At 39.3% G+C, this 25,277-nt stretch overlaps 1 protein-coding gene across 7 annotated transcripts in view; it reads left to right on the plus strand.

Annotated features, from left to right (window-relative positions):
* Positions 1-25,277, plus strand: part of WFDC8 (WAP four-disulfide core domain 8) — a 46,288-nt gene that overhangs the window by 16,045 nt on the left and 4,966 nt on the right. For all 7 annotated transcript variants that reach the window (XM_077167890.1, XM_077167898.1, XM_077167892.1 and 4 more), the window contains 2 exons: positions 14,419-14,525; positions 18,846-18,986. In XM_077167890.1, coding sequence (XP_077024005.1) covers positions 14,419-14,525; positions 18,846-18,986 — 248 coding nt within the window. The remainder of the gene's footprint in view (positions 1-14,418; positions 14,526-18,845; positions 18,987-25,277) is intronic.

Raw genomic sequence — 25,277 nt, forward strand, 5'->3', positions numbered from 1 at the left:
CATTTGAACTATTGGTTTGTTCCTTTGACTGGGCCATATTTTCAATTATTTGAGCGTGATCCGTTATCTTCTGTTGGCGTCTGCGCATTTAGACAGATTTCCCTGGGTATTGGATCCAAAAGTTTGGAAGATTTTCCTGTGAAATCTCTGGGTTCTGTTTTTCTTATCCTGCCCAGTAGGTGGCGCTCGTGGCACACGTTTGTCTGCGGGTCCCACCAGTAAAAGGTGCTGTGGGACCTTAAACTTTGGAAAACTCTCGCCGTCCTGGGGGTTCGCTAGCCGAAGCGGCTTGAGCCGGCCCGGGGTCCGAACGCAGGGAGGGTTGCTGGTCGCCGCAGCCAGGGAAAGAGCCCGTCCGAATTTCCTAGTTGGCCCTGGGCAACAAGCGTGGCGGGAGGGCGCCAGCGGCAGCGGCCCGCCCGAGAGAGTGCACGTTCCCCGGGAGTCACGGGTTTGGAAGGGGCCTCCCCCACCCGTCACCGTTCTCCGCGGCCTGGGGGTTTCCGATCCAATTCTCTCAGTTGGTCCGGGGGCTGCGCGTGGTGTGGGCGCCAGTCGCCTTGGTTTCAGGGGACCACCTCTCCAATTCTCCCAGCCGGCCCGGGAAGGGGGAAGGGAGTAACTCCGGCCGCTTCCCGCCCCGCCCGGTAAGGCCCGCGCGCCTCGGCGATCTCACCCGAGCTGCTTCTCTCAGCCAGCCAGCCGTTCCAGGATGGGGTACGCTGTCTTTTTTTATCTCTGTTGTGGCTTTGGGCGCTTTCTGTATCATTTCTACTCCCCTAGTAGGTGTCCTGGAGAAGAAACTAAGATCCGCGCGTCTTACTAAGCCGCCATCTTCCAGGAAGTCCAACAGCTGTTTCCTTGTTGGATCATTTTTATGACAGCTGTTTTAAAATCATTGTCAGATAATTTTAACACCTGTGTCATCTCAGTGCTGATGAAATGGTATTGATGAAAAGAGTGTTGACTGTCTCTTCTCATTCAAGTCATGATTTTTCTGCTCTCTGGTTTTAAGAGTAATTTTCGGTAGTATCTTGGACATTTTGAGTATTATGATACTCTGGTCCATATTTAACTATTCTATTTAGCATGCATTGAGGCTGCTGAGTTTCAGAGAACACACACTGGTCCACTTTTATGGACTATGATTATAATATCAACATAGTTTTCAAAGTTTTTTGCTGTGCTTTTCTGGTTTGTCCTGCTTGTATGCTACCCACAGGCCAATCTGAAACCTGGGCAATATTCCACACCATTGTTCAATTCTCAAATATTTTTCTGTTTGTTTAGCCCAGGACATCATGCACAGATTTTGAAAATCCTTTTCTCCATCTCCCCTCTCTCTGTAATTCTCCCCCATTTCCTAGTTGAGGAAAAGTAGGACACCACTCTTTGTTGTCATTCTCTTAGTTCAGGGTAGGTATTGGTGACAGACCTCCATCTCACACTTTTCACACCTCTGGAGAGAGAAGTAATGGCTTGTTTTTTATGTTCTCCTGAAATAGGTTGTATATTGTCAAAAAGGGTTCCATCCTGCAAGGCTGCGTTCTTCCTGGACCTTTGGATAGAAAAAGTAGACTTTTCTTTTGGCCTTTTCTTGCATGTAAGCTTACAGTGTTTGCTAGGTTGCAGGTTGCTCTAGCATCCAGACCAAGATATATAGTATGCCCAAACAAAGAGAAAAAGAACTCACCACTGAGACGTCCCTAGAGCACCAAAGTCTTTAGCCAGCCTACGTTCTTTTCTCCACCTTTCTGGAGTCTCTGGATATTATGTCCAGTGTTCTTAGTTGTAGTTTAGAGGGAAGTATCAGGTGGAATGCATTCTTCTGTCTTGTCTGGAACTGACAAGGATCACTTAAAATTAATATATCTTGAATGTTTTTAAAATTTTTTTTATTTTAGGGAAGGAAGGAGGGAAGAAAAAGATAAAGAAAGACAAAAAAAAAAAAGACAGCAGAGGAGGATGGAGAAAGGAGGGAGAGAAGAAGGGAAAAGAGGGAAAGTAATGTGGTCAGGAGGGCACCACATTCCCCATCTGTCCCCAGAATCTTCATCCAGGTCACACTAGAGCAAAATACTAGAGGACGTTGCATTGACTTTCTGTCTGGGAGCTGATCACTTCTTGGCTTCTTATTCAGAGCAACTCATTCAGCTGCCCAAGCCCTGACATTGTCATCTTTACCAGAATCATAGAATCAAGTTTATACAGTATCTACCCTTTTGTGTCTGGTTTATTTCACTGAGGATTATGTCCTCAAGTTTCATCCATGTTGTCATATGCATTGAGACCTCATTTTGTCCTACTGCTGTACAATATTCCATTGTATGTATATACCACATTTTGTTTAAAAAAAATAATGTATCTTCTTTGGTCTTTCTCACCCAGCAGGAAAAAACCATTCAGATTAAATAATCACATGTTAAAATCAGAGAATTGAGGAAGTAGGTGGGGACAACCTAAGTTTCTGGTAAATAAACTTTATCTCCTAGTTAAACAATCTCTCTGTTTCAATTAGAACAATTCGTATGAGTCCTGGGGAAAAATTCTAAGTAATATTAATGGCTCTGGGAAAGAAGCCAATTTGAGGCAGAGTCTGGGTTTACTTAGCCAGTAAGTAAACTTATTTATTTCAATAAGGGAGAGTTTCTTGGTCAAGTAGCAAGATGCACAATGTCAGGGGTTCAATTCTGCCCTCCTTGTAGTGTGAGGAAGCTTTTCTTTACCATAGCCTATACATTTGTATTTGTGGTGCAATCCCTGTTAAAGCCAATAAACGTTCCTGCCAAGTCAATAATCCAGAACTTTAAAAATTGGAAATGAAGCTCAAAGGATGAGCTTCTGTGGGCACACCAGCATATTATGATAAGAATACTCACAGATATTTAAATTATTGCTGCACATTTATCCAGAATTATCTCAAGTTAGAATTCCCTTTACTTGGATCAATTGACAGTTAAAATAGTTAATCTTTGGAAAGTACTAGATACTTTTGGTTCGTTCCATAGTCAAGCAGTTTAGGTACAGCACAAAATAACGAAGAGAATCTTCCTCATTTTGGTTTTAAAGCAGGACACATCTAAAGTGGTCAGAAGGCCTGATATAAACGAGGATTTGAATTACTGCAAGAGTGAGTAAGAGTGACGATAAGAAATGCGCTAGGTTTTCAGTGATTAAACATTCTTATTGGACAGGAAAGAAACAAACTAAAAACAAAGAAAAAATTTAAATACAGCAATCATGGTATCAGAAATTTTGTAAATGGTCTTAGTGCAAGTATACTGCCAGTCTTGTATTTATCCTGTTTTTGTGAGTCTACCTTATAAAATGATGGAAAGCATTTAAGAATGACTGATATATTAGACTCTTAAACAGTTAACTTTCTATTTAATATTTGAATTTTGTGGAAATATAATTTGTTAAAAGAAGTTTGAAGAAAAGCGAATTGCTTGAAGATTGATAAACTGGGATTACACCAGGTATAGATGAGAGTCCCTCTTTTGCCCATATAAACTTCTCTCAGGGAAACAGAAAGGGGGAGAAAGGCCACTCTTGCGAAAATTACCATTGTTTATGTTGTTAATGATGTTATCAATGGGCCCCAGCTCCATCCTGATGACACCAAACCCTTTAAATGCTGCAGAAAGGTCTCTAGCTGGGAAGGGTGGTGTAGAATGGTCCTCAGAGCTCTGTGCAGAGAGCAGGGAGTGACTGCCTTAGGCCAAACCCAGGGAACTGATTCTTGCTGCGCAATTAGGTGAAAGCAGCCCTGGAGGAAAAACCCTGGGGTTCCCTGGCAGACAGGAGGCTCTGGTTTACCCCCAGAGAAGCCAGGTGCGCTAGGGAACACCTTGAATTTTTCTTTGCTTTTGGTTCTCTTGCTTCAGAACCCGGAGTTAACTCACCTCAGAAATAGGGAGACTGTTGGCCGGGCGTTCCCCAGAGGATTTCATTTTGGTTTGGTGGAAGGATTCGTCCAAAATAAACTGGTTTGCCATTGCCAGAAGCAGGCTTGAACAGGAGATTCTAACATACTTCCCCCTGTAACTGACACATTAAGAAGACAAAGAAAAATCAGTAAGGTTATAGAACATTTGAACCACATAAATTAAAAGCATGATTAATAATAATAATAATAATAATACAGAATTGCTGTAACATACTTTCTTTTCAAAAGCATGTGAAACATTTTTAAAGTGTCTCAGCAAATGTCAACAGAGTGAAATCAAACAGATTGTGTTCTTTGAATACTGAAATTAAGCTAGAAATAAGGAAAATAAAACAACTGGCAAAAATTTTCCAAGTGATCAGAAACTAAGTCAAAATACTCCTAAGGAATGCTCAGATCAACAATGAAATCACAACAGAAAATAGAAAATATTTTGAACTAAACAATAATGACAATATGACATATCAAAACACATAGATGCAATTAAAACTTATTAAGAGCTTTTAGCCTTATGTGTCTATCTTTTTAGAAAGAGCAAAGGCTGAAAATCAATTATCTTCTTATTTATCTGAAAAGTTAGAGAAAGAATAGCAAATTAACTTCAAATTCAGCAACAGGAAGAGAACCTTCCAGACCAAAATAGGAAATAACAAATAAAAATAAGCATAAAATGCGAGGGGGTGAGAGGGTAGTTCAGTGGTAGAATTCTTGCCTGCCATGTGGGAGACCCGGGTTCAATTCCCGGTCCATGCACTTCCCCCCGAAACAAACAAGCAAAACAAACAAACAAAAATTCAACAAATGGTGCTGCAATAACAGGATACTCACATGGAAAAATAATGAAATGTGACCCCACCATACAGCATACAAAAAAAAACCCCATAAAATATGGAAAATCAACAAAAACTCAAAGTTGTTTCTTTAAAAAGACTGATAACCACTGGTCCTCAAGCGAGCACGAGAGGAAGCCTAAGGTGCCAATGGAAAGCTGACATAACTGCAGATTCCACAGAAAGTAAGCTTCCAGTTGAGTGGAAAACTTATCTCTGGCAGACATGTCTCCACTATCAGTACCACCACCAAGGTGCAACACCTCTAACTCAGCAGAGCTTTAGGTTGTAGGAACAGGATACAACAGGCCGGTCAGCAGGAGAAGTGAGAACAGTTACTGGACAAGTGCACTTAGCTATCAAGGACAAGGCACCATATATCAGCCATTGGTTGAGTGTATATGCTGCATTGCATTCCAAGGGATGGCAACCCAACTTGACAAGGTGATATCCTAAAGCTGACAGCTTACGTGAAACTTTGTGTTATGGGATATATTTTAAGCCTAGGGAATCCCATAGTCATGAATTGATTTCCATGCCTCTTTTCCATACAAATGGTTCCCTGATCTGTGATTATGTTATATAGAATATCATTTTGATGAGTCCAGCATTCTGTAAACCCTCAAATGGCAGTGCTTATGGAAGCGCTGCAGGCATGGAAGGAATATGTACATATTCCAAAAAAGGTGAATTGCTTCTCCTCTTATGCTAGAAGGGGAGTGATGGGTCAGTTACCTCCAGGAGGCTGGTTGGTCTCTCTCCAGAGTGGTGCCATATGAAGAGTCTCTCCTGCTCCCAGGTTGGGCACTTAGACATGCCAGTGGTTATGCCAGCCTTGGTGGAAGGGAGCATATGCCACTGGAGCCATGAACAGCTTCCATCCCTCCATGATGACTCCTCTGTCCAAGCTTATAGAGAAACGCTGGTGTGGCCAAGTTAAGAAGCTGGCTGATGCCTACAGGATGACTCATCCTGCCCTCCTAGTTGTTGAGAGCCTCCTCTGCAGAGCTGATCATTGGGGGGCTTTAGCCTGAAACACGAAGATTCTCATCCCTTTGTGGCCCCTTCCACATAGGCCCATCCACACACCTTTCTCCTCAGAACTCCTTTCCTGATTTTCCAGTTTTGTGGTTTCTGAACTCCTGAAAGAGTAAAGCTGTTCACTCCTTCACAGGAGTCGGTGTATATCCATACCTCAACCCACATCTCCCTCCATTCAATGTTGATGACCACCATGTCTCAGAACAGTCTATCATGGAGAGAAGGGGAGATGCATTTATCTGCCATTCTCTCATTGAGCCAAGCTTTTCCCATGTAGTGTTAACTTCTCCATTCTTGTGTGTAGTGTTACCTGGTTTTTCTGGGCAGTTACTGGGTAAGTCATATACTCAGTACCTTATCTGGGCTTGGAAATACTGAAAAGAGTTGTGGCTTCCATGGGTCCTGTCATATTGGTTTTAGAAACCAGAGCCACTTCTTCTCCCATATGGTGAATGCAATGGAGGCTATCGCAAAGCCTGACCCTGGCCCTGGGGGAGGTTGACATAGCCAGTGGTGAGAGAGAACAAGGTGATGCTGTGGTGACTTGGTTTTCCACAGGAAAAATGGGAAAAGCCCAGAGAGGCTGGTGAGGAGGAGTCTAGGAATGCGTGTGAACTGAGTCTGGTATAGTCTGAGATCCAATGTGGGGATTCTGCCAGGATGTCTATTTCAATATACATTTAGAAACTGGGGGAATAAGTTAGTTTTATAATAATTGCCTTACTCCCCCCCCCCCCAAATATTGCATAGTGTATGTGGGAGAGGAGCTTGTCTTGGCAGATGATGAAATATATTATAAAGTTACTATAATCAAAACAGTTTGGCATTGGCAAAGGAAAAGAAAACTAAATCAGGGTGAAAAATGGAGAGTCCAGAAATAGAAATAGAGGCAAGTGCGTATGGGACCCTAACTTGTGAAAAACTTGGCATGTTGCACCACAGGGAAGTTTTTGATTATTTAAAATTTTAAATGGATATCATAAATTTTAGGGATATCCATTCAAAAGAAAAGAAAAAGCTAGACCTATATTTATGAAAATACACCATGAAATTTACTATATTAACTACTTCTGCATCTACATTTCACTAATATTAATTACATTCACAGTATTGTGGTACCATCGCCATTATCCATTAACAAAACTTTTTCGTCACTCCTAATAGAAACTCTGTACCCATTAAGCAATAACTCTCCATTCCACCACTATCCCAGCCCCTGGTAACCTGGAATTAAGCTTTCTGTCTCTTTGAATTTGCTTATTTTAGTTATTTCATATAATCGAAACTATACATTATTTGTTCTTTTGTGTCTGGCTATGGAATATTATTTAATAATACGAAAGAACAAATTATTGATAAATGGAATAATGTGGATGAAGCTTCACATAATTATACAGAGTGAAAGAAGCCGGTTCCCAGGTAATATATTCGGTATCATTTTTGAGCTGAGATCACAATTAAAAAATCACATACTGCTTGAGAAAACATAAGATGAAAAAACAACAAGAAAAGCAACAAGCAGCAAAACTTCACAAAAACTTCACTACTGGGATTGTTATATGCAGAGTACAAAAGCAGTTGTTCCTTTTGTTACTAAGGAAATAAAGGAAGGCATAAACAGTATAACTAAGATAAAAGCGTACATAAAATTTACCAGAATGTTTTAAAAGGTACCAAATAGAACACTTACAAATGAAATACATAACTGAAGTAAAAACAAAGAGAAAGAAACAATTTGACAAACAAGGAATTTTTCAACAACAATAACAGAAACCTGAAGATAGTAGAATATCCTCAACGTGTTGAGAAAAAATAAAAGTAAGTGCTAATCTAACTCTGAATACTCACTGGAACTTTTTTGTCTGGAACAGAAACAAGCAAAATGTATTCTCAGACAACAAAAATTGAGAGTTTACCACCAACAGATCCTTACTAAAGGAAATTCAAAAGATTGTCCTTCAGGAGGAAGAAAAGTGATCCCAGAAGGAATAAGGTAAAGAAAATGGGTTAAGCAAAGGAAATGGGAAACATGGACACATCTAAACAAATACTAAATGTGTTCAACAGCGATTACAAATGTTTCATCTGTAGTGTGTTTGAGAAAAAAGATCACACTAAAATTGTTGGATAACATATGCTGTAAGTTGAATTGTGTCCCTCCAAAAGGCACGTTCACGACCCAACCCTTGTTTTACGAATGTCATCCTACTTGGAAATAGAGTCTTTGAGGATGTTACAAGTTAGGGTGAGGGCAGTCTGGATTAGGACCCTAATTCAATATACCTGGTGTCCTTACAAGAAAGGAGAATTGGACACAGACAGACAGACACCAGGGAGAAGGCCGTGTGACAACTGAGGCAGAGATCAGAGCCCAAGGATTGCTGGCAAACAACCCAAAGCCAGAAGGAGGCAAGGAAGGGCTCTCAGCTACTAATTTCAGACTTCTAGCCTCCAGAGCTGCAAGACAATAAATTTCTGTAGTTTTAAGCCATGCAATTTGTGGTACTTTGTTACAGCAGTCCTACCAAACTGAGATAACTTGTTCAAGTATTCTAAAATCAGTATATTCAGAAAGAAGGGATAGATATTGACCAGCTTAGAGCTCGTTAATTTAAATAATTATGTCAAAATTAATTTTTTTAATTCTAGGATTTTTTTTAAAGAATAAAAGATAGAAATACATTATGAAACTTACAAATGAATAGAGAGAATTAGAAACATTGGAATGAGACAGAAATCAAAAGAAGAGAAAATGTTGGCGGGAAAAAGCATAGAAAAGGAATTGTTGATTCCATATCTGGAAGCCACAAGACAAGAGCATTCTTTCAAAATATAAAAGACAAATCAAAGTTTTTAGATGATAATAATGAAGAATAACTTCACGGCCTTAGTGTAAGGGAACACTTCTTCAACAGGACACCAAAAGCACTTTTAATAAAGGAAAAGATTGATATATTTGACTTCATTAAAATTAGGGACTTCTGATTCTTAAAAAAACCTTTTGAGAGCAGAAAAACAAGTCACTCTTGATGCTGGGAGAACTCAAAGATGAATATTTACTGGGGGTGGAAAGGGCCACATGTAATGATAGAGTCAATTTACCAGCAATGAGTTTGTTTTCACCTTAATCAATAGACTTGCATACATAAAGCAAACATTGGTGAAATTGAAAGTGTAAGTGGAGAATTATTGACTGCTCAAAGGGACAAAAAATATCAGAAAGATTTAGAAGATTTGAACATCACGCTTGGAGATATATAGTAGGCTGTACCCAAGTCTTAGAGGCTTCTCCTTCAATATCAGAATGTAGATAGCTGAGTAGGAGTTATTTAGAAGATCATGTCTTTGGAGGAGGCATCTACTTACCCTGTCGGGGCTCAAGACAAGGTGTATCAAAGAGAATCATGGAAGCTACTTGTCCTCATCAAGCTCTCCTGCGCAACGAGTGAGACGAAGGCACATTCGTGGTTGAGTGGCCATGCAGCAGGACATGCCATGCCAGTGGAGTGAGGAGGGGTGTGGGAAAGGAGCTCTCAGCCTTAGAAACAGGACCTGAACGAGGTGTCCTCCCAGAAGGGAAGGAACAGGGGATAGTGGGATGTAGTGAAGACAGTAGGGTTTTATTTGTAGTTCCCAAAAGACATAATCTGGAAAGTCACACCTGCTCCCCCAGCTCCTGGCCACCTGTAGACGTTTCTATTGCAAAATGCTCCTCAGTTTACTGCAAAGAGCAGCCTCTGCCACCTGGGGAAGCCGGGCAAAGAGGTATGTTCAATGATGGGACTGTGGGGAGCTCCTGTCCAGTCAGGCTCAGGAGCCAAGAAACCCACTGGGTTTGAAACATTACCTTAGAGAAGGTTTAGGAAATAGGAAGAAAATCTCACCACCAACATTAAGTGACTGTATTTTTAGGGTCCCAGAAATTTAGGCTAATTAGTTTCATCTCTTAAAGTGTCCTAACTCTTGGAACTCTTGTCCATTGCTGGTTGAAAAGCAAAATGGTGCAGCCACTTTGGAAAACAGTCTGGCCGTTCCTTATGACATTAAACATACTCTTTCCATCTGACCCACTCCTTAGTATTTACCCAAGAGAAATGAAAATTTATGTGCATATAAAATCTATATGCAAGTATTTGTAGGGGCTTTATTCATAGTTTCCAAAAACTGAACAACTCAAATGTCTATCAGTTGATGGGTAACCAAATGGCAGTACGTCCGTACAATGGACTATGACTCAGCAATAAGAAGGAATAAACAACATGCAACAACATGGATACATCTCAAATGCAATATGCTAACATGTTGTAAATATTAAATTTTTGAAAATTTGCCACGTAACTTTTCAAAATGAATCCAATGTGGTCAAAATACTAAATTTAATACCCACAGTCATCTATCTTTAAAATAATAGAGAACCATTTCTTTAACTTTGGGAAATTTTAAAACATTTCTCCCCCTCCTTGAACTCATATTTCCATTTCTCTTATCTCACAGATTTTTGTTCTACTGGTCAAAGTCTTTCATATGGCTATGCAGTAAAAACATATAAATTGAACTGCAATTTTCTCATTTACTGTGACCATAAGACATTAGGGTTTCTTGTGGATTGATTTCTTCATTCCATTTGTTATTTAAACGTGCAATAATAATGAAATGTTGACAAATCCATTGTAGCGATTGGTAAATAAAATTTTATTGATTACACAGACAAAAATTTATAGATAATACATCCTTTGATATATAAGTGCACAGAAGCAAAAGGAATTTTGTTATGGGGATATCACTCAATTCTTTGAAATTCTTCCCAGTAAGTTGCCAAAATTTAAGTAATACTCCATAAAGAAAAATTATTTAAATGACCTAATTTCAATACTAAATGACAATTGATTAAAGACTTTCAGTTTTTATGAAAGCTAAGAATTGGAAGCCCCATATTTGCAAAATGACTTGTTTCCTTAATTAGAGTACTAATTGCAAATTATAAGTAATTTTCTTAAGTTCTGGAAAGTTTGCTGCAGAGACTTTACCAGCATTTACCAAATGATTAATAATTTAATTAACTGTACCTGTTATTCTTCTTTTTAGGCATTTGTTTAATTTGATATACTCTGTAATTATTGGAAAGTTTGAATGTGATTAACTTTGATAGCTCTTTGATAATAAAATTTTATTAAATACTTTAAATATATTTTTTCCAGAGCTTTGATGCTGCAGGTTTAGCTAGTTGTATTTATGGAAAAATGTTAACCAAATCAACTAATAGACAAAGTCAGTCCTCACTGAACTTTCTCCCACAAAAAGACTGACTTCATTTTTTAATTCAAATAAATTTTTAATATACATTGTACATTGTAGCAATCATTGTGCTTCTGAATTCTATTTCTAGGATAGAGAGCTAAAGGCACAGTGCTGTGAATTCACTTCCCGAACGAAACAAAACATTGCCCCCTTATACTTTTTACTCACGCTTTCTTTACCTCGCTCTCCTGAAAATCTTTCTCAGGAAAATGCTGTTTCCAGCTTTGAAGTATAAATCTTCACTTATACTTAGGGGTGTGGGGAACTTGAAGGGCACTGACCTAGCCAAAACCACCTTTTTTTTTTCCTATTGTGAAACGTAACATATATACCAAAAAAGCAATCAGTTTCAAAGTACATTTTGACAAGCAGTTATAGAATAGATTTCAGTGTTTGGTAAGCATTACAGTACCACAATTTCAGGGTTTTCCTTCAAGCTGCCCCAAGACACTGGAGACTAAAAGAAATATCAACAAAATGATTCAGTAGTCAGACTGATTTGTTAAATCATGTCGTCCCTGTTACAACTCCTCCTCCTTTGAACCTTCTCCCCACCTGTAGGGATATTTGGGCTATGCCTGTTCTAACTTCTTCATGTTGAAAGGGGTGTCGACAATGTAAGATAGGGGGATGGAACTGGCTGATGTTCCTGGAGAGGCTGGCCCCTCTGGGTTTCAGGACTTATCTGGCCTAGGAACCATCTGAAGGTTTTAGGTCTCTGGAAAGTAAACTTAGTGTGTGAAACTTTTATAGGATCTCACATAGAGCCCTGGATGTTTTTTAGGGTTAACAGGAATGATGCTTGTTGGGGTTTGGTAAATGGTGGCAACTAGCTGAAGAGTAGCTAAGAGTAAGAGTAGCCTAAGTATAAGAGTGGCCTCCAGAATAGCCTCTCAACTCTATTTGGCTCTCTTAGCACTGATACCTTATTTTGTCATATTTCTTTTCCCCCCTTTTGGTCAAAAAGTCGTTGTCGATCCCATGGTGCCAGCGCCAGTCTCATCCCTGGGAGTCATGATGTTGCCAGGGAGACTTTCACTCCTGGATGTCATGTCCCACGTAGAGGGGAGAAAGCCACTCATTTTTCAAATTGGTAGCCTGAGGTAAAACTAGCCCAAGTTGGCGTGGTGATAGGGAACCCAGACTTCAACCCAAGCCTCTTCATTCCTGGTTTGTAGTTTCCATGGCACCCTTTGATCTGTGCCCTGCAGGACCATCCCAGTTCCTCAGGGTCCTACTGTGCAACACAGTTGCTTAATCAACACAGGGCCCATGGGTTTTGACTTCCTAACCATGCGAACCTCCCTCCAATCAAAACGGATTCATTCTGTGTTGGGGTTGCCAGATTTAGTAAATGAAAATACAGGATGCCCAAGTACATTTGAATGTCACAGAAACAACAAATAATTTTAGCCTAAGTATGTCCCTAATATTGCATGGGATATGCTTATCCTAGAAAATTATAACTGGGCAGCCTATATAATATCCTGTTAATTTGTATCTCTCTCCCCACCCCACCCCAGGAGCTCTGCTATCTATTGACTGACTATAGCTTAATCTGATCAACCAATTCTCAAGATGGGCTTAATAGGTATTACTACATATGACGGTCAGGGGCCTCTAGAGAAAGAGTAGATGCAATTGACTGACTGTAAGTGGTTTCCTATCTGCAAAATACCCTGAGGATTGATCAGGCCAGTTGTTTGAACAAACAACTGGACACTGTAACCTAGACAAGCTGACATGTGAAATTAATCATCACACCAGGTTAAAGTATAAAAATTTCAAACCAAAAGGATGATTTAGTTATAAGAATTTAAGGCAGCAAAGGTCTTCTGTCAATCTTTTGGGGAAAAACTGAAGGCATGATATACACAGAGTCTGATTAGGAAACTCAAAGCTAAAAAGACAATAGGTGGGGTTTTTTTTAGTTCATTATGTTATTGATGTTTATTGACTAACATACATTAAATACTGATTATATGCTAGTCACCATGCTTTACAGACAATATTTAAATCCATGTTCATGCATTTGAAGTGTTATTATTATTTCCTTTTAGAATGAACTGAGAATTAGTGAGGTTAAGTGACTGAGCCATTACTATGCAACCACTAAGGAGTAGATTCAGGATGTGAACTTGGGACTAACTGCAAAGGGCTCAACCATTCCATATGACTCCATCAAATCTTTAACTATCCCACCTAATCCTCACAATGACATCAATGCTGCCAGGGAATCGGGATTACCCCCATTTTCCAGATGAAATTGAAGATCCATGAGATGCTGCAGTTTTAAGTGACCAAGCCAGGGTCACTTGGTTTGGATCACAATTCCCCCATTACTAGATAATCCAGGCACTGTTGGAAAATTTGGGGAGAATATACAATAAGAATTCTGAAAAAAAAATTTCCACCAACATTCACTCTTTGGCAGCCACATAGTATGTCTCCAGGAGCTGTGGAAAATAGTCTACCCCAAAATAACTTCATAACTTTATCAGTGTCTGAAATTCCCCCAAAACAGTTGTAACCTTGGCATAAAGATGTTTGTTCTCTCTCTTCCTTCCCCCTCCCTCCTTCCATCTCTTCTGTCCTCCCTTTCTCCCTCTTACTCTGTCTCTCTTTCTGATTGAAATGCATTTACTCCAAGAGAGGTAACATAATAAGACACCATCTGCTCTTCACACCTTAGAATTAAAAAATAGTAAGCACTACAAAGAGACATAAGGAAAATAGGGGCTTGAAGGAATGGGGGAAGATCATCTGTTTATCTGGTTGTCTGGGAGTATCGAGGCTTGGTTAGTACCCGAAGGAATAAAAGGAAGCTCTTTCTTAACCCAAGATCACCTGGGGCCTATTTTTGTTCCTCGGGCACCAATGACCAGATGGGGTCTACCGAAGATCTCCTGAAAATTTCATATTATGTTTCTTATCATTCATGGAACAAAGAGAAAGTGATCACTAGTGCCTGGGGTTGCCCCAGGAATGCTTGTAGGCAAACCAGCCCTACCAATAGTACAAATCCTTGTGATCATTCAAGTGTGACTTCTTACCTAGTAGCAAGAAAATAGGCAATTAGAGTGTGGGACAACTGGAGAGTGTTCTGGAATGGAACGTCCTCCACCTACCCTAACTCAGCCTGCGACCTCAGACTAATTCCTTTCCTGTTCCAGGTCTCAGTTTTCTTGGTTGTGAACTAAGAGAATTTGATGGACCATCTAATGTTCCTGTGCAAATGCTTTGTGTCTCTCTCTGGATTGCGCCTAACCCCTACCTCTCTTTTCTTCTTTTCCCACACAGGCATCTTCCTTACCACAGATCCACCTTTTCCTGGAGGAATCTAGCTCTCCTGCTTCTTTCCCTCTCTTTGGAGCAGACTTCTGCATCTCCAGGCTCCAACATCAAACGTGGGTTCAGAAAAGCTGCAGCCATTCTTCCTTAGGAAGCATTCTTGGGTTCTAGGGTTTAGACACAAGGCACTAATTGGGACTAATATAGGATGGGGCCATCTCCTCAGTGGATTCAGGACCACAGAGAACTCCTACTCACCCACCCTTGACCCTCAATCCCTCACCTGTGCCCCCCAAATTATTGCTAACCTTTCCTAAAACCTGTTTTTCCAAGTTTAATATCGTAAATTAATCAGTCATTAGTCATGAGCCTTTAATCAGGAGACCAGGGAGGAGGCTGTTGCATAGTTGGGGAGAGAGATTGGGAGAGGGGTTCATGTACTGACTTGGGGAAGTGGTAGTAAAGAGGAAAAGAAGATGAAGTTTTTTAAGGGAGATTTAGGCGATATAGCTGACAGGAGTTCATGACCGTTCGGATGCTGGGGTTATGGAGAGGAAGCACGTCTTAATTTCCTGGTTGCTGTGACATATAACACAGTGGGTTGACTTAAACGATGGGAACTTACTGTTTCATGGTTTTGAGGGTAGGAGTTCAAAATCAAGGAGTCAGCAAGGTGATATTTTCTCTCTGAAGACTGTGGCATCCTACTGCTAGTTTTCAGCAATCTTTGGGTTCCTTGGCTTTCACCGTCACATGAAAATGTCTTCTTTTTTTCTCTTTTGGGTTCCAACAAACTTTCACCTTGTACCCATTACCCAATTCCAAAGTCATTTCCACATTTGTAGGTATTTGTGATAGCAGCATCCCACTATTGCTACCAAAACTGTGTTAGTTTCCTGGCTGCCATGACAAATACCATATAATGGGTTGGCTTGACAACAAGAATTTATTGACTCATGGTTTCAGGAGCTAGAAGGCTTATTCTGCTTCCTCCTGGGATTGGTATCTTCTGGCTGGCCAGCAATCCCTAAGGCTCTGTTCTAGTTTGCTAGCTGCCGGAATGCAATGTACCAGAAACAGAATGACTTTTAAAAAGGGAATTTAATAAGTTGCTAGTTTACAGTTCTAAGGCCGAGAAAATGTCCCACTTAAACAAGTCTACAAAAATATCCAATCACAGGCATCCAGGGAAAGATACCTTGGTTCTAGAAGGTCGATGAAGTTCAGGGTTTCTCTCTCAAGTGAGAAGGCACATGGCAAATACAGCCAGGACTTCTCTCTTGGCTGAAAGGGCACATGGTGAACACGGCATAATCTGCTAGCTTTCTCTCCTGGCTTCTGGTTTCATGAAGCTCCCCGGGAGGTGTTGGCTTGTGGACTCTCTGCTTCATGGTGCTGCAGCTTCTCTGCTCTCTGTTAATCTCCTTCATTTTCCAAAATGTTCCCTCTTTTACAGGACTTCAGAAACTAATCAAAGACCCACCCAAATGGGTGGAGACATGTCGTCACTTAATCCAGTTTAACAAACACCCCTGATTAAATCACATCTCCAGGGAGATGATCTGATTACAGTTTCAAACATATTGTATTGAATAGGGATTATTCTATCTTTATGAAATGAGATTTTGATTAAAACATGGCTTTTTTAGGGACATACATCCTTTCAAACCAGCACAGGCTCCTTGGCTTTTCCTCATCACATGACAACATCCTTTCCTTTCTCTTCTGGTTTCTGTTGACTTCCAGTTTATGTCTTTCTCCTTATAACTTCTCCAAGCACTAAGATTAACATGCAACCTCATCCAGTCTGGACACATCTTAACTAAAAACAGCATCTTCCAATGATCCTTTGCACAATGGGTTCACAACCTAAGGAATGGATGTGATTAAGAACATGTTTTTAAATTGGATATATAATTCAACCTACCACACAGATAAAGGGTGATTCTCAGGATTCTAACAACAGATGTGGGTACTGTTGATGCCAAAGATCAGGAGGGGGAACAAAGAATGAAAGGGGTCTGTTAAGGCATGAGGAGATGCCAGTTCAATTTTAAACCCAGTGAGTCAGAGGTGTTTGTGGGATACCCAAACGGCATTTTCCCCAGACAGCTGGTGATAAGGGCCTTTGGCTTGGAAGACAGCGGAGGGAAATGGGAGAATCATAGTTGGGGTCAAGGGAATCGAAGTGATCACCCAGGAAGTAGGTGTTTAGTGAGTTCAGGAAAGAGTGGAGACCAGCACTCTGGGGAGTGTCCCTAACAAATGCAAATGTGCCCCTGGGGTCTGCATGTCCAGGAGGAAAATGTACGCACAAGGTTATTGGTTGAGAAGGATTGACGAGGGGAGGAAGAAGATTCTAAGTGAGGGTTCCAGAGAACAACAGGGAGAGCAGCTTCAATGACTGAAGCTCAAACAAATATAAATGGTTCCTGGAAGCAGCAGGGAGGCAGAACCGGCTGGAGTCAACACAAGTGAGGGGGCAGTTTGTCTTCCCAGTCCACGGTTCCCATTTCTATGCCTTTTTACCCCTTTGGAAGTGTCCCTATTTGGTTTGATTAACTCTCCAAGAGCCCGAGCCTAGAACCATGGTTCCCAGCAGAAGTCTGCAACTTGCTTCAGGGTCATCAGGTGCAACTTGCTTCAGGGTCATCAGGTGCTTTTAAAAAAATGGCTCCCTAGACCTCACTTTCCAGTTATTCTGGTCAGTCCAGAGTTCATATATTTTTTTAAAGATGCACATATGATTTTGATGTGCACTCCAGGTTAGGAACCAAAACTCTTCTTGGAATCAGGCCATCCTTGGAAGGTGGGTAGTGTGAGGGGCAAAAAGTATAGGCAGGAAGTATTAAAAGTTTCAGTGGCCGATACTCAGGGAAGATGTGGGCTTCTAGAGGGGGACATGGATTGGAAGTCCCATACCTGGCCCTGATTCACTGTGCCATGCTATTCTGAACTCATTTTTTAACCTATGAAATTAGGAGGTTGGTGCTAATGATAAATACAGTCCTTCCAATTCTAAAGTTCTGTAACCTCAAGACTCAGTAACACCCAAAAGGATCGTGCCTCTCTGGTCAGGTCCCCCTGGAGAGATGCTCAGTTTAAAGCTACGGTACCACATTAAGCACTGCATTACCTTATCTGTTGCTTGCAACAAATGATCCGTGGGTTAAACGTGCAACATAGTGCAGCTTTGCTCTCTGCCCGGGGTCATACCAGGCTGAAATCAAGGTGTTGGCCGGGGCTGTGGTCCCCCTCTGGGACTCAGGGTCCTCTTCCAAGCCCACTGGTTGATAGCAGAATTCATCTCCTTATGGTTATAGGACTGAGGTGGCCACTCTCAGCTTCTAGAATCCACCCAGATTTCTTGGTATGTGGCCCTCTCTGCCTTCAAAGCTACAAATGGCTTTTTGGATCATTCTCCCGCATTGAATCTCTATGACCTCTTCTGCTATCAGCCAGGGAAAAACTCTTCTTTTAAAGGACTCAACCGATTGGGTCAGGCTCACTTGGATAATCTCTTAATCTTAAAATCAACCGATTTGGGACTTGAATCACATCAGCAAAATCCCTTCAAGAGGTACCTAGATTGGTATTTGGTTCAAAAATCAGGGGATGGGTTTCTGGGGGGTGAATCTTTAGAATTCTGCCTAGTACAATTACTGAAAACACAGTCTATCTCTGAAAAAGGAGGAAGTAAACCCATGTCTGCCAAACTCTAACTACATACCAGACACTACTGTAAGTGCCTTACAACCCTCATCCCATTTAATTCTTTTAAGCAGTCTATGAAGTCAGGATCATCACCCCCATTTTACAGATGAGAAACTTATGGCACAGACAAAGGAACCCCCAGTCATAGGCCAGTCATTGGCTCAAAGATCATCTAACTAGTCAGTGTTGGAGCCAGACTCAAAGGCCAGCTGTGACTCCAAAACTAGAATTCCTTCCACTCCATGAGTGCCTCCCCTCTAGAGGTATCTTGACATATAGTCAAATTCAGGTTGGCCTTGAGTTCACATGGTGTTAGGGACCAAAGCCAGATCTCCTGAGACTCCTATTTCCATCACTCTTTACTAATGTCCCTGTCAACTAAGAGTAGAGGAAGAGGATTTAGGAATTAAAAATATTGGGTTTCAACAGGAGAGGGGGTTTCCAATTTTAAGGCAAGGATCTTGGTCCCTACCTAGCCCTTTCCCCTGGAAGATAAGGTGCTTCTCCATCAGTTCTACCTGGGCACAAATTCCTGAATTAGATCCATCTAAATGGACTAGGAGTGATGAGGGCCAGAGCCAGCTCCTAAATGCAAGCTGACCAAGAATTGAGCAATGAAGATAAAGGATAGGGATAAGAGAATTTCATTACCCACCTTTGCCATGGGAAAAGAAGAGCTGAAACTCTCAAAGTACATGAATTTGGACATTTCTTTCTTGTAGATAAGCCAGGGGAATGTCCCAAAGAGAGACTCACCTGTCTTTTCCAAGAGCCAAGCTTGTGCAAAACCGATTTCGACTGCAAGGATTTTCTGAAGTGCTGCTCTTTCGCCTGTAGGAAGAAGTGCTTGGATCCATTCAAAGGTAGTGGGGTCATCTGGGCTGAGGGCAGAAGGGCCTTTAAAAAATGATCTCTTTTAATTGTGATAAAATATCCATAAAAATCATTTTAACTATTTTAAGTGGACAATTCTTTGACTTTAAGCACATCGACAATACTGTATAACTTTCACCACTATTTCCAGACTATTTTCATCATCCCAAACTAAAACACATACTCATTTAGCAATAACTCCACATTCCCCCCTCCACTTACTGCTGGTAACCACTATTCTGCTTTCTGTCTTTTTGAACTTGGGTATTCTAAGTATTTCATTTACAATAAATCATACATTTGTCCTTTTGGGTTTGGCTTATTTCACTCAACATGAAATCTTCAAGATTCATCCATGTTGAAGCATGGACCAGCACGTCACTTCTTTTTACTGCTGAGTATTCCATGGTATGCCTATACCTCATTTCTTTATCCATTCAACTGCTGATGGACGCTTGGGATGCTTCCACTTTTGGCTGTTGTGAATAACATTGTAATGAACATTGCTGTACAAGGACCCGTTCAAGTCCCTGCTTTCAGTTCTTTGGGATAGGCTTGGAATCGATGGATCAGATGTAATTCCATGTTTGACTTTCTGAGGAACACCAACAGTGCTCTCCACAGTGGCTGCGCCATTTTACATCCCCACCAACAATGATGTATGAGGGTTCTTATTTCTCCACGTTCTTTCGAACCTTTTTAATTTTCAGTGTTTTTAATAATGGCCATCCTAGTGGATGTGAAACATTATCTCATGGTAGCTTTCATTTGCATTTCTCAATGGCTAATAATGTTGATCATACATTCGTATACTTATTGGCCATTTGAATACCTTCAATGAATACCTTCTTATACCTTATAAGAAAATATTTCACTATGTTTTCTTATAAGGGTTTTATGGTATCAGCTCTTATATTTTTGTCTTTGATCATTTTGGATTACATTTTCTATATGAAAATGGCAGGGGTCCACCTTCATTCTTTTGCATGTGGATTTCCAGTTGTCCCAGCACCACTTGTTGAAAAGTCTATTCTTTCCCACATTGAATGGACTTGGCATCCTTGTGGAAACTCACCTGGCTAAGGCTGTGTGGATTTATCTGTGGATTCTCAAATCTATTCCAGTAGTCTATAGGTCTATTCCTTTGCCAGTACCACATTGTTTTAATTTCTAAGGCTTTGTGGTAAATTTTGAAATCAGGAAATATGAAACCTCCAGCTCTGTTCTTTTTCAAGTTTGTTTTGGCTATTTGGTGTCCCTTGCAATTCCATATGAATTTGAAGATCATCTTTTCCATTTGTGCAAAAATAGCTGCTGCAATTTTGATAGGGGTAGCATTGACTTTTTAGATCACTTTGGCAGTATTGCCATCATAACACTATTAAGTCTTCCGATCTATGAACACAGAATGTCTTTCCATTGATGTAGGTCTTCTCTAACTTCCTTCAAAAATGTTTTGTAGTTTTCAGTGTATAGGTCTTTTACCTCCTTGGTTAAATTTATTCCTATATATTTTATTCTTTTCAGTGCTATTATAAATGTAATTGTTTTCTTGGTTTCTTTTTCAGATTTTTCATTACCGATGTGTAGAAACCAACTGACTTTTGCATGTTTATCTTGTATCCTGTATCCTGCAACTTTGCCGATTTTGTTTACTTGTTCTAGTGGAATTCTTGTGGGTTCTTTGGGATTTTCTTTATATAGAATCATGTCATCTGTGAATAGTGATAATTTGGCTTCTTCATTTCCAATTTGGCTGCCTTTTATTTCTTTCTCTTGCCTCACTGCTCTGGCTAGAACTTCCAGTACAATGTTGAATAACAGTGATGACAGCAGGCATCCTTATCTTGGTACTGATGTTAGAGGGAAAGCTTTTAGCCTTCATCACTGAGTATGATGTTAGCTGCGGGGCTTTCATGTATGTCTTCTATCATCAAGGAATTTCCCTTCTGTTCTTAGTTTTCTGAAAGTTTTTGTCATGAAGGGATGTTGGATTATGTCAATGCCATTCTTGCATCAATTGAGATGATCATATGGGGATTTTCCCCTTCATTCTATTAACATGGTATATTACATTGATTTATTTGCTTATTTTGAACCAATCTTGTATTCCTTGACTAAATCCCACTTGGTCATGGTGTATAATACTTTTAATCTATTTTTGGATTCAGTTTGTGAATTTTTTTGTTGGGGACTTTTGCATCTATATTCATGAGGGCTATTTGCAATTTTCTTTTTTAGTGCTGTTTTTATCTGGCTTTGGTGTCAGGTTAATATTGGTTTCATAGAATAAGTTAGGAAGTAATACTTCCTCTTCTATTTTTTGGAAGAGTTTGAGAAGGATTGCTGTTAAATTTTCTTTAAATGTTTGGTAGAATTCTACAGTGAAAAGGTCCTGGTCTTTTCTATGTTGGGAGGTTTTTAGTTACTAATTCAATTTCTTTACTTGTTGTAGGTCTGTCGAGGTTTTCTATTAAATCAGATTAGGTAATTTGTAGGTTTTTAGAAATTTGTTCATATCACCTGGATTTTCTAATTTGTTGTTATATAATTTTATTTTATTTTTTGCATGGGCAGGCACTGGGACTCAAACCCTGGTTTCAGCATGGCAGCCGACAACTCTGCCTGCTGAGCCACTGTGGCCCACCCTAATATATAATTTTTAGCACCAATCTATAACTCTTTTTATTTCTGTAAGGTTGGTAGCAGTGTCCCCACTTTCATTGTTGACTTCAGTTGTGTCCCTTCTCTCTCTTTTTCTTTATCAGTCTGGCAAAATGTTTGTCAATTTGATTGGTCTTTTCTTTTTAAAAAAATCAGCTTCTGGTTTTGTCAATTCTCTTCATTGTTTTTCTATTCTCTAATTTATCTCTGCCCTAACCTTTACTATTTCCTTCCTTTTACTAACTTTGGATTTAAATTGCTTTCCTTTTTCTAGTGTCTTTAAGTGTGAAATTATGTTATTAATTTTTTATCTTTATTCTTTTTCAGTATATACATTTATATCTATAGATTTTCCATAAGTTTTGGTATGCTGTTTTTTGTTGCAAGATATTTCCTAATTTCCTATGTGATTTCTTTTTTTTAATTGATATTTCTTCTTCTTAATTTTTTAAATTAAAAAATTTTTTAAACATAACAACAAACATGAACATTCTTATCATTGATCCTTCCATTCTTGGTATACAATCAATAATTCACAATATCATTGCATAGTTGTTTATTCATGTGATTTCTTTTTCAACCTATTGGTTGTTTAGTAGTGTGTTGTTTAATTTCCACATGTTTATAAAATATCCAGTTTTCTTCCTGTTATTGATTTTTAGATTATTCTATTGTGGTCTAAGAAAACACTTCATATGATTTCAATATTGTTAAATTCATTAAGATTTGATTTATGACCTAACATTTCATTCTACCCTGGAAAATGTTTCACGTACACTTGAGAACAATATGTGTTCTGCTATTGTTGAGTGGTGTTATATATACATCCATTAGGTCTAATTGGTTAACAGTGCTGTTTATGTCCTCAATTCACTTATTCATATTTTCTCTAGATGTCCTATCAATTATGGAAAGTGGTGTATTGAAATCTCCAACCATTATTATAGAACGATCTATTTCTCCCCTCCATTATGTCAATTTTTTTGACTGGTTTATAGGAAGCATTTAATACATCTTAACTGTTAACATTTAAAAAATTTTTTTATTGTATAGTATAACATATATACAAAGCATATATGTATACATATTTTTATGTACAAAAATAACTTGTTTTTTAAATTTTTTTTGTATATATAACATATATACAAAGCAAAAACACAAAAAAGCAGTAGTTTTCAAAGCACTCTTCAATAAATGGTTACAGGACAGATCCCAGAGTTTGTCATGGGTTACCATACGATCCTCTCAGATTTTTTCTTCTAGCTGCTCCAGAATATAGGAGGCTAGAGGGCTTAAATACTTTTCTATCATCACAATCTTTTTTTTCCTTCTTTTGTTTGTGAACAATGACATATATACAAAAAAGCTATAAATTTCAAAGCACAGCACCACAATTAGTTGTAGAACATATTTCAGACTTTGACATGGGTTACAATTTCACAATTTTAGGTTTTTACTTCTAGCTGCTCTAAAATACTAAAAGAGATATTAATTTGATGATTCATCATCTATATTCATTTAAGTCCTATCTTCTATGTATAATTACACCATCACCTTTGATCTCTCCATACCTCTCTTTAGGGGTGTTTGGGCTATGACAATTCTAAAATTTTGCTATTGGAAGGGCCTGTCACTAATGTGGGGTAGGGAGATGGAACTATCTGATGTTCTGGAGAGGTTGGACTAGGTTTCAGGACTTACCTGGACCAGGGACCCATCTGGAGGTTGTAGGTTCCGGAAAGTTACTCTAGTGGCTGGAACCCTTGTGGAATCTTATATATTGCCCTAGGTGTTCTTTAGGATTGGCTGGAATGGTCCTGGTTGGGGATTGGCAGATTCTGATAGGTAGCAAGGTCTAACTGAAGCTTGTGTAAGAGCAACCTCCAGAGTAGCCTCTTGGCTCTATTTGAACTCTCTCTGCCACTGATACTTTATTAATTACACTTCTTTTCCCCTTTTTTGTCAGGATGTAATTATTGATCCCATGGTACCAGGTCTGGATTCATCCCTGGGAGTCCTCTCCCACGTCACCAGGGAGACTTTCACCCCAGGATGTCATGTCCCACGTAGGGGGAGGCCAATGATTTCACTTGCAGAGTTGGGCTTAGAGAGACTGAGGCCACATCTGAGCAACAACAGAGGTCCTCCAGAAGTAACTCTTAGGCGTGCCTATAGGTAGTCTAAGCTTCTATGCTACCTACATAAGCTTCACCAGAGAAGGCCTCATGATCAAGGGCATGGCCTATTGATTTGGATATCCTTAAAGTTTGACACAGTATCAGGGGATTCCCTGATGGTAAGTGTAATAGTTCCATAGTCTTTCTCCCCTTGCTCAGGAGACTTTGCCAATACTTTTTGATTATCTGCTTAATATCCTCTAGGATGTTCCTGGGCATTACAGTAACCTATACAGGATTAAAAGACCTCTTTCTTATTCTGTGCTTCCTGTGTTTCAGTTGTTCAAATGAGCTATTCAGATAGGTTGAATTAGATTATGTACTACAGAAAATTTCAGTTCAAGATCAAATAAAGCTTGCATCCATTGGTCTCAAAGAATATGTGTGGTTCTAAAATATAGACACTGTCTTCCTTATGCCTATGTTCTGAATTACTTCAACCCCAACCTGTTCGGCTTCATTCTTATCTCTAAGTATCAGGTTATATATATAAAACAGCCTCTCAAAATCTAGAAATAATAATCACCACTCCAGACTTAATGTATCTGCTCTAAAACCTTACAATCTAGGCCCCTGTTTTCTTATAAGCATTTTCTAAAGGTGCATTCTGTCAATTTTTGCTTCTTATATTTGGGGGTTCTGATGTGAGGTGCATATATGTTATAATGCTTATATCTACTTGCTAGCTTGAAACTTTTGTCAAGATATAACACCTTTGTCCCTTGTAATCTTTTTCATTTAAAATGCTTTTTGTCTGACAATAATATAGCCACTCAAGCTCTATTTTGATTACTATTTGCATGGAATATCTTTTCCCACCTTTTTACTTTCAATTCACCATGTCTTTGAACCTGAAGCAGGTGTCCTATAGACAGCATATAGAGGATCCTGTTTTTTCATCCAATCTACAAATCTCTGCCTTTTAACAGGGGAAGTTATGGTAATAACTGAGAAGGAAGAGTTTAATTCTACCATTTAGCTATCTGTTTTCTGTATGTCTTGAACATTTCTTGCTCCTCAATTAACCCATTACTGGCTTTTTACATTTAATTTCTTTTCGTAGTGTACCTTTTATATTCCCTTCTTTTCTTTTCTCTGTATTTTTAAGTAATTTTCTAAGTGGTTACTTTTGTAACTACAATTAATATCTTAAATTATTAACAACCGAGTTTGCTAATACCAACCTAGTTTCAGGAGTATACAAACTCACTACTCCTATATACCACCATCCCTCCCCCTTTATATTGCTATTCACTCAGATTGTGTCTTTATACATTGCGTGCATATTAATACAGATTTTAAATGCTATTTTTCACATTTGCCTGTTAAATCATATGGGGCAAAAACAGTTACAAAACCAAACTGCAATAATATAGGATTTTGTATTTACTTATGTAGTTGCGTTTACCAGTACTCTTTATTTCTCTTAGGGCTTAGAGG

This window comes from Tamandua tetradactyla, chromosome 1, assembly GCF_023851605.1.
Source record: "Tamandua tetradactyla isolate mTamTet1 chromosome 1, mTamTet1.pri, whole genome shotgun sequence".
NCBI lineage: Eukaryota > Metazoa > Chordata > Mammalia > Pilosa > Myrmecophagidae > Tamandua > Tamandua tetradactyla.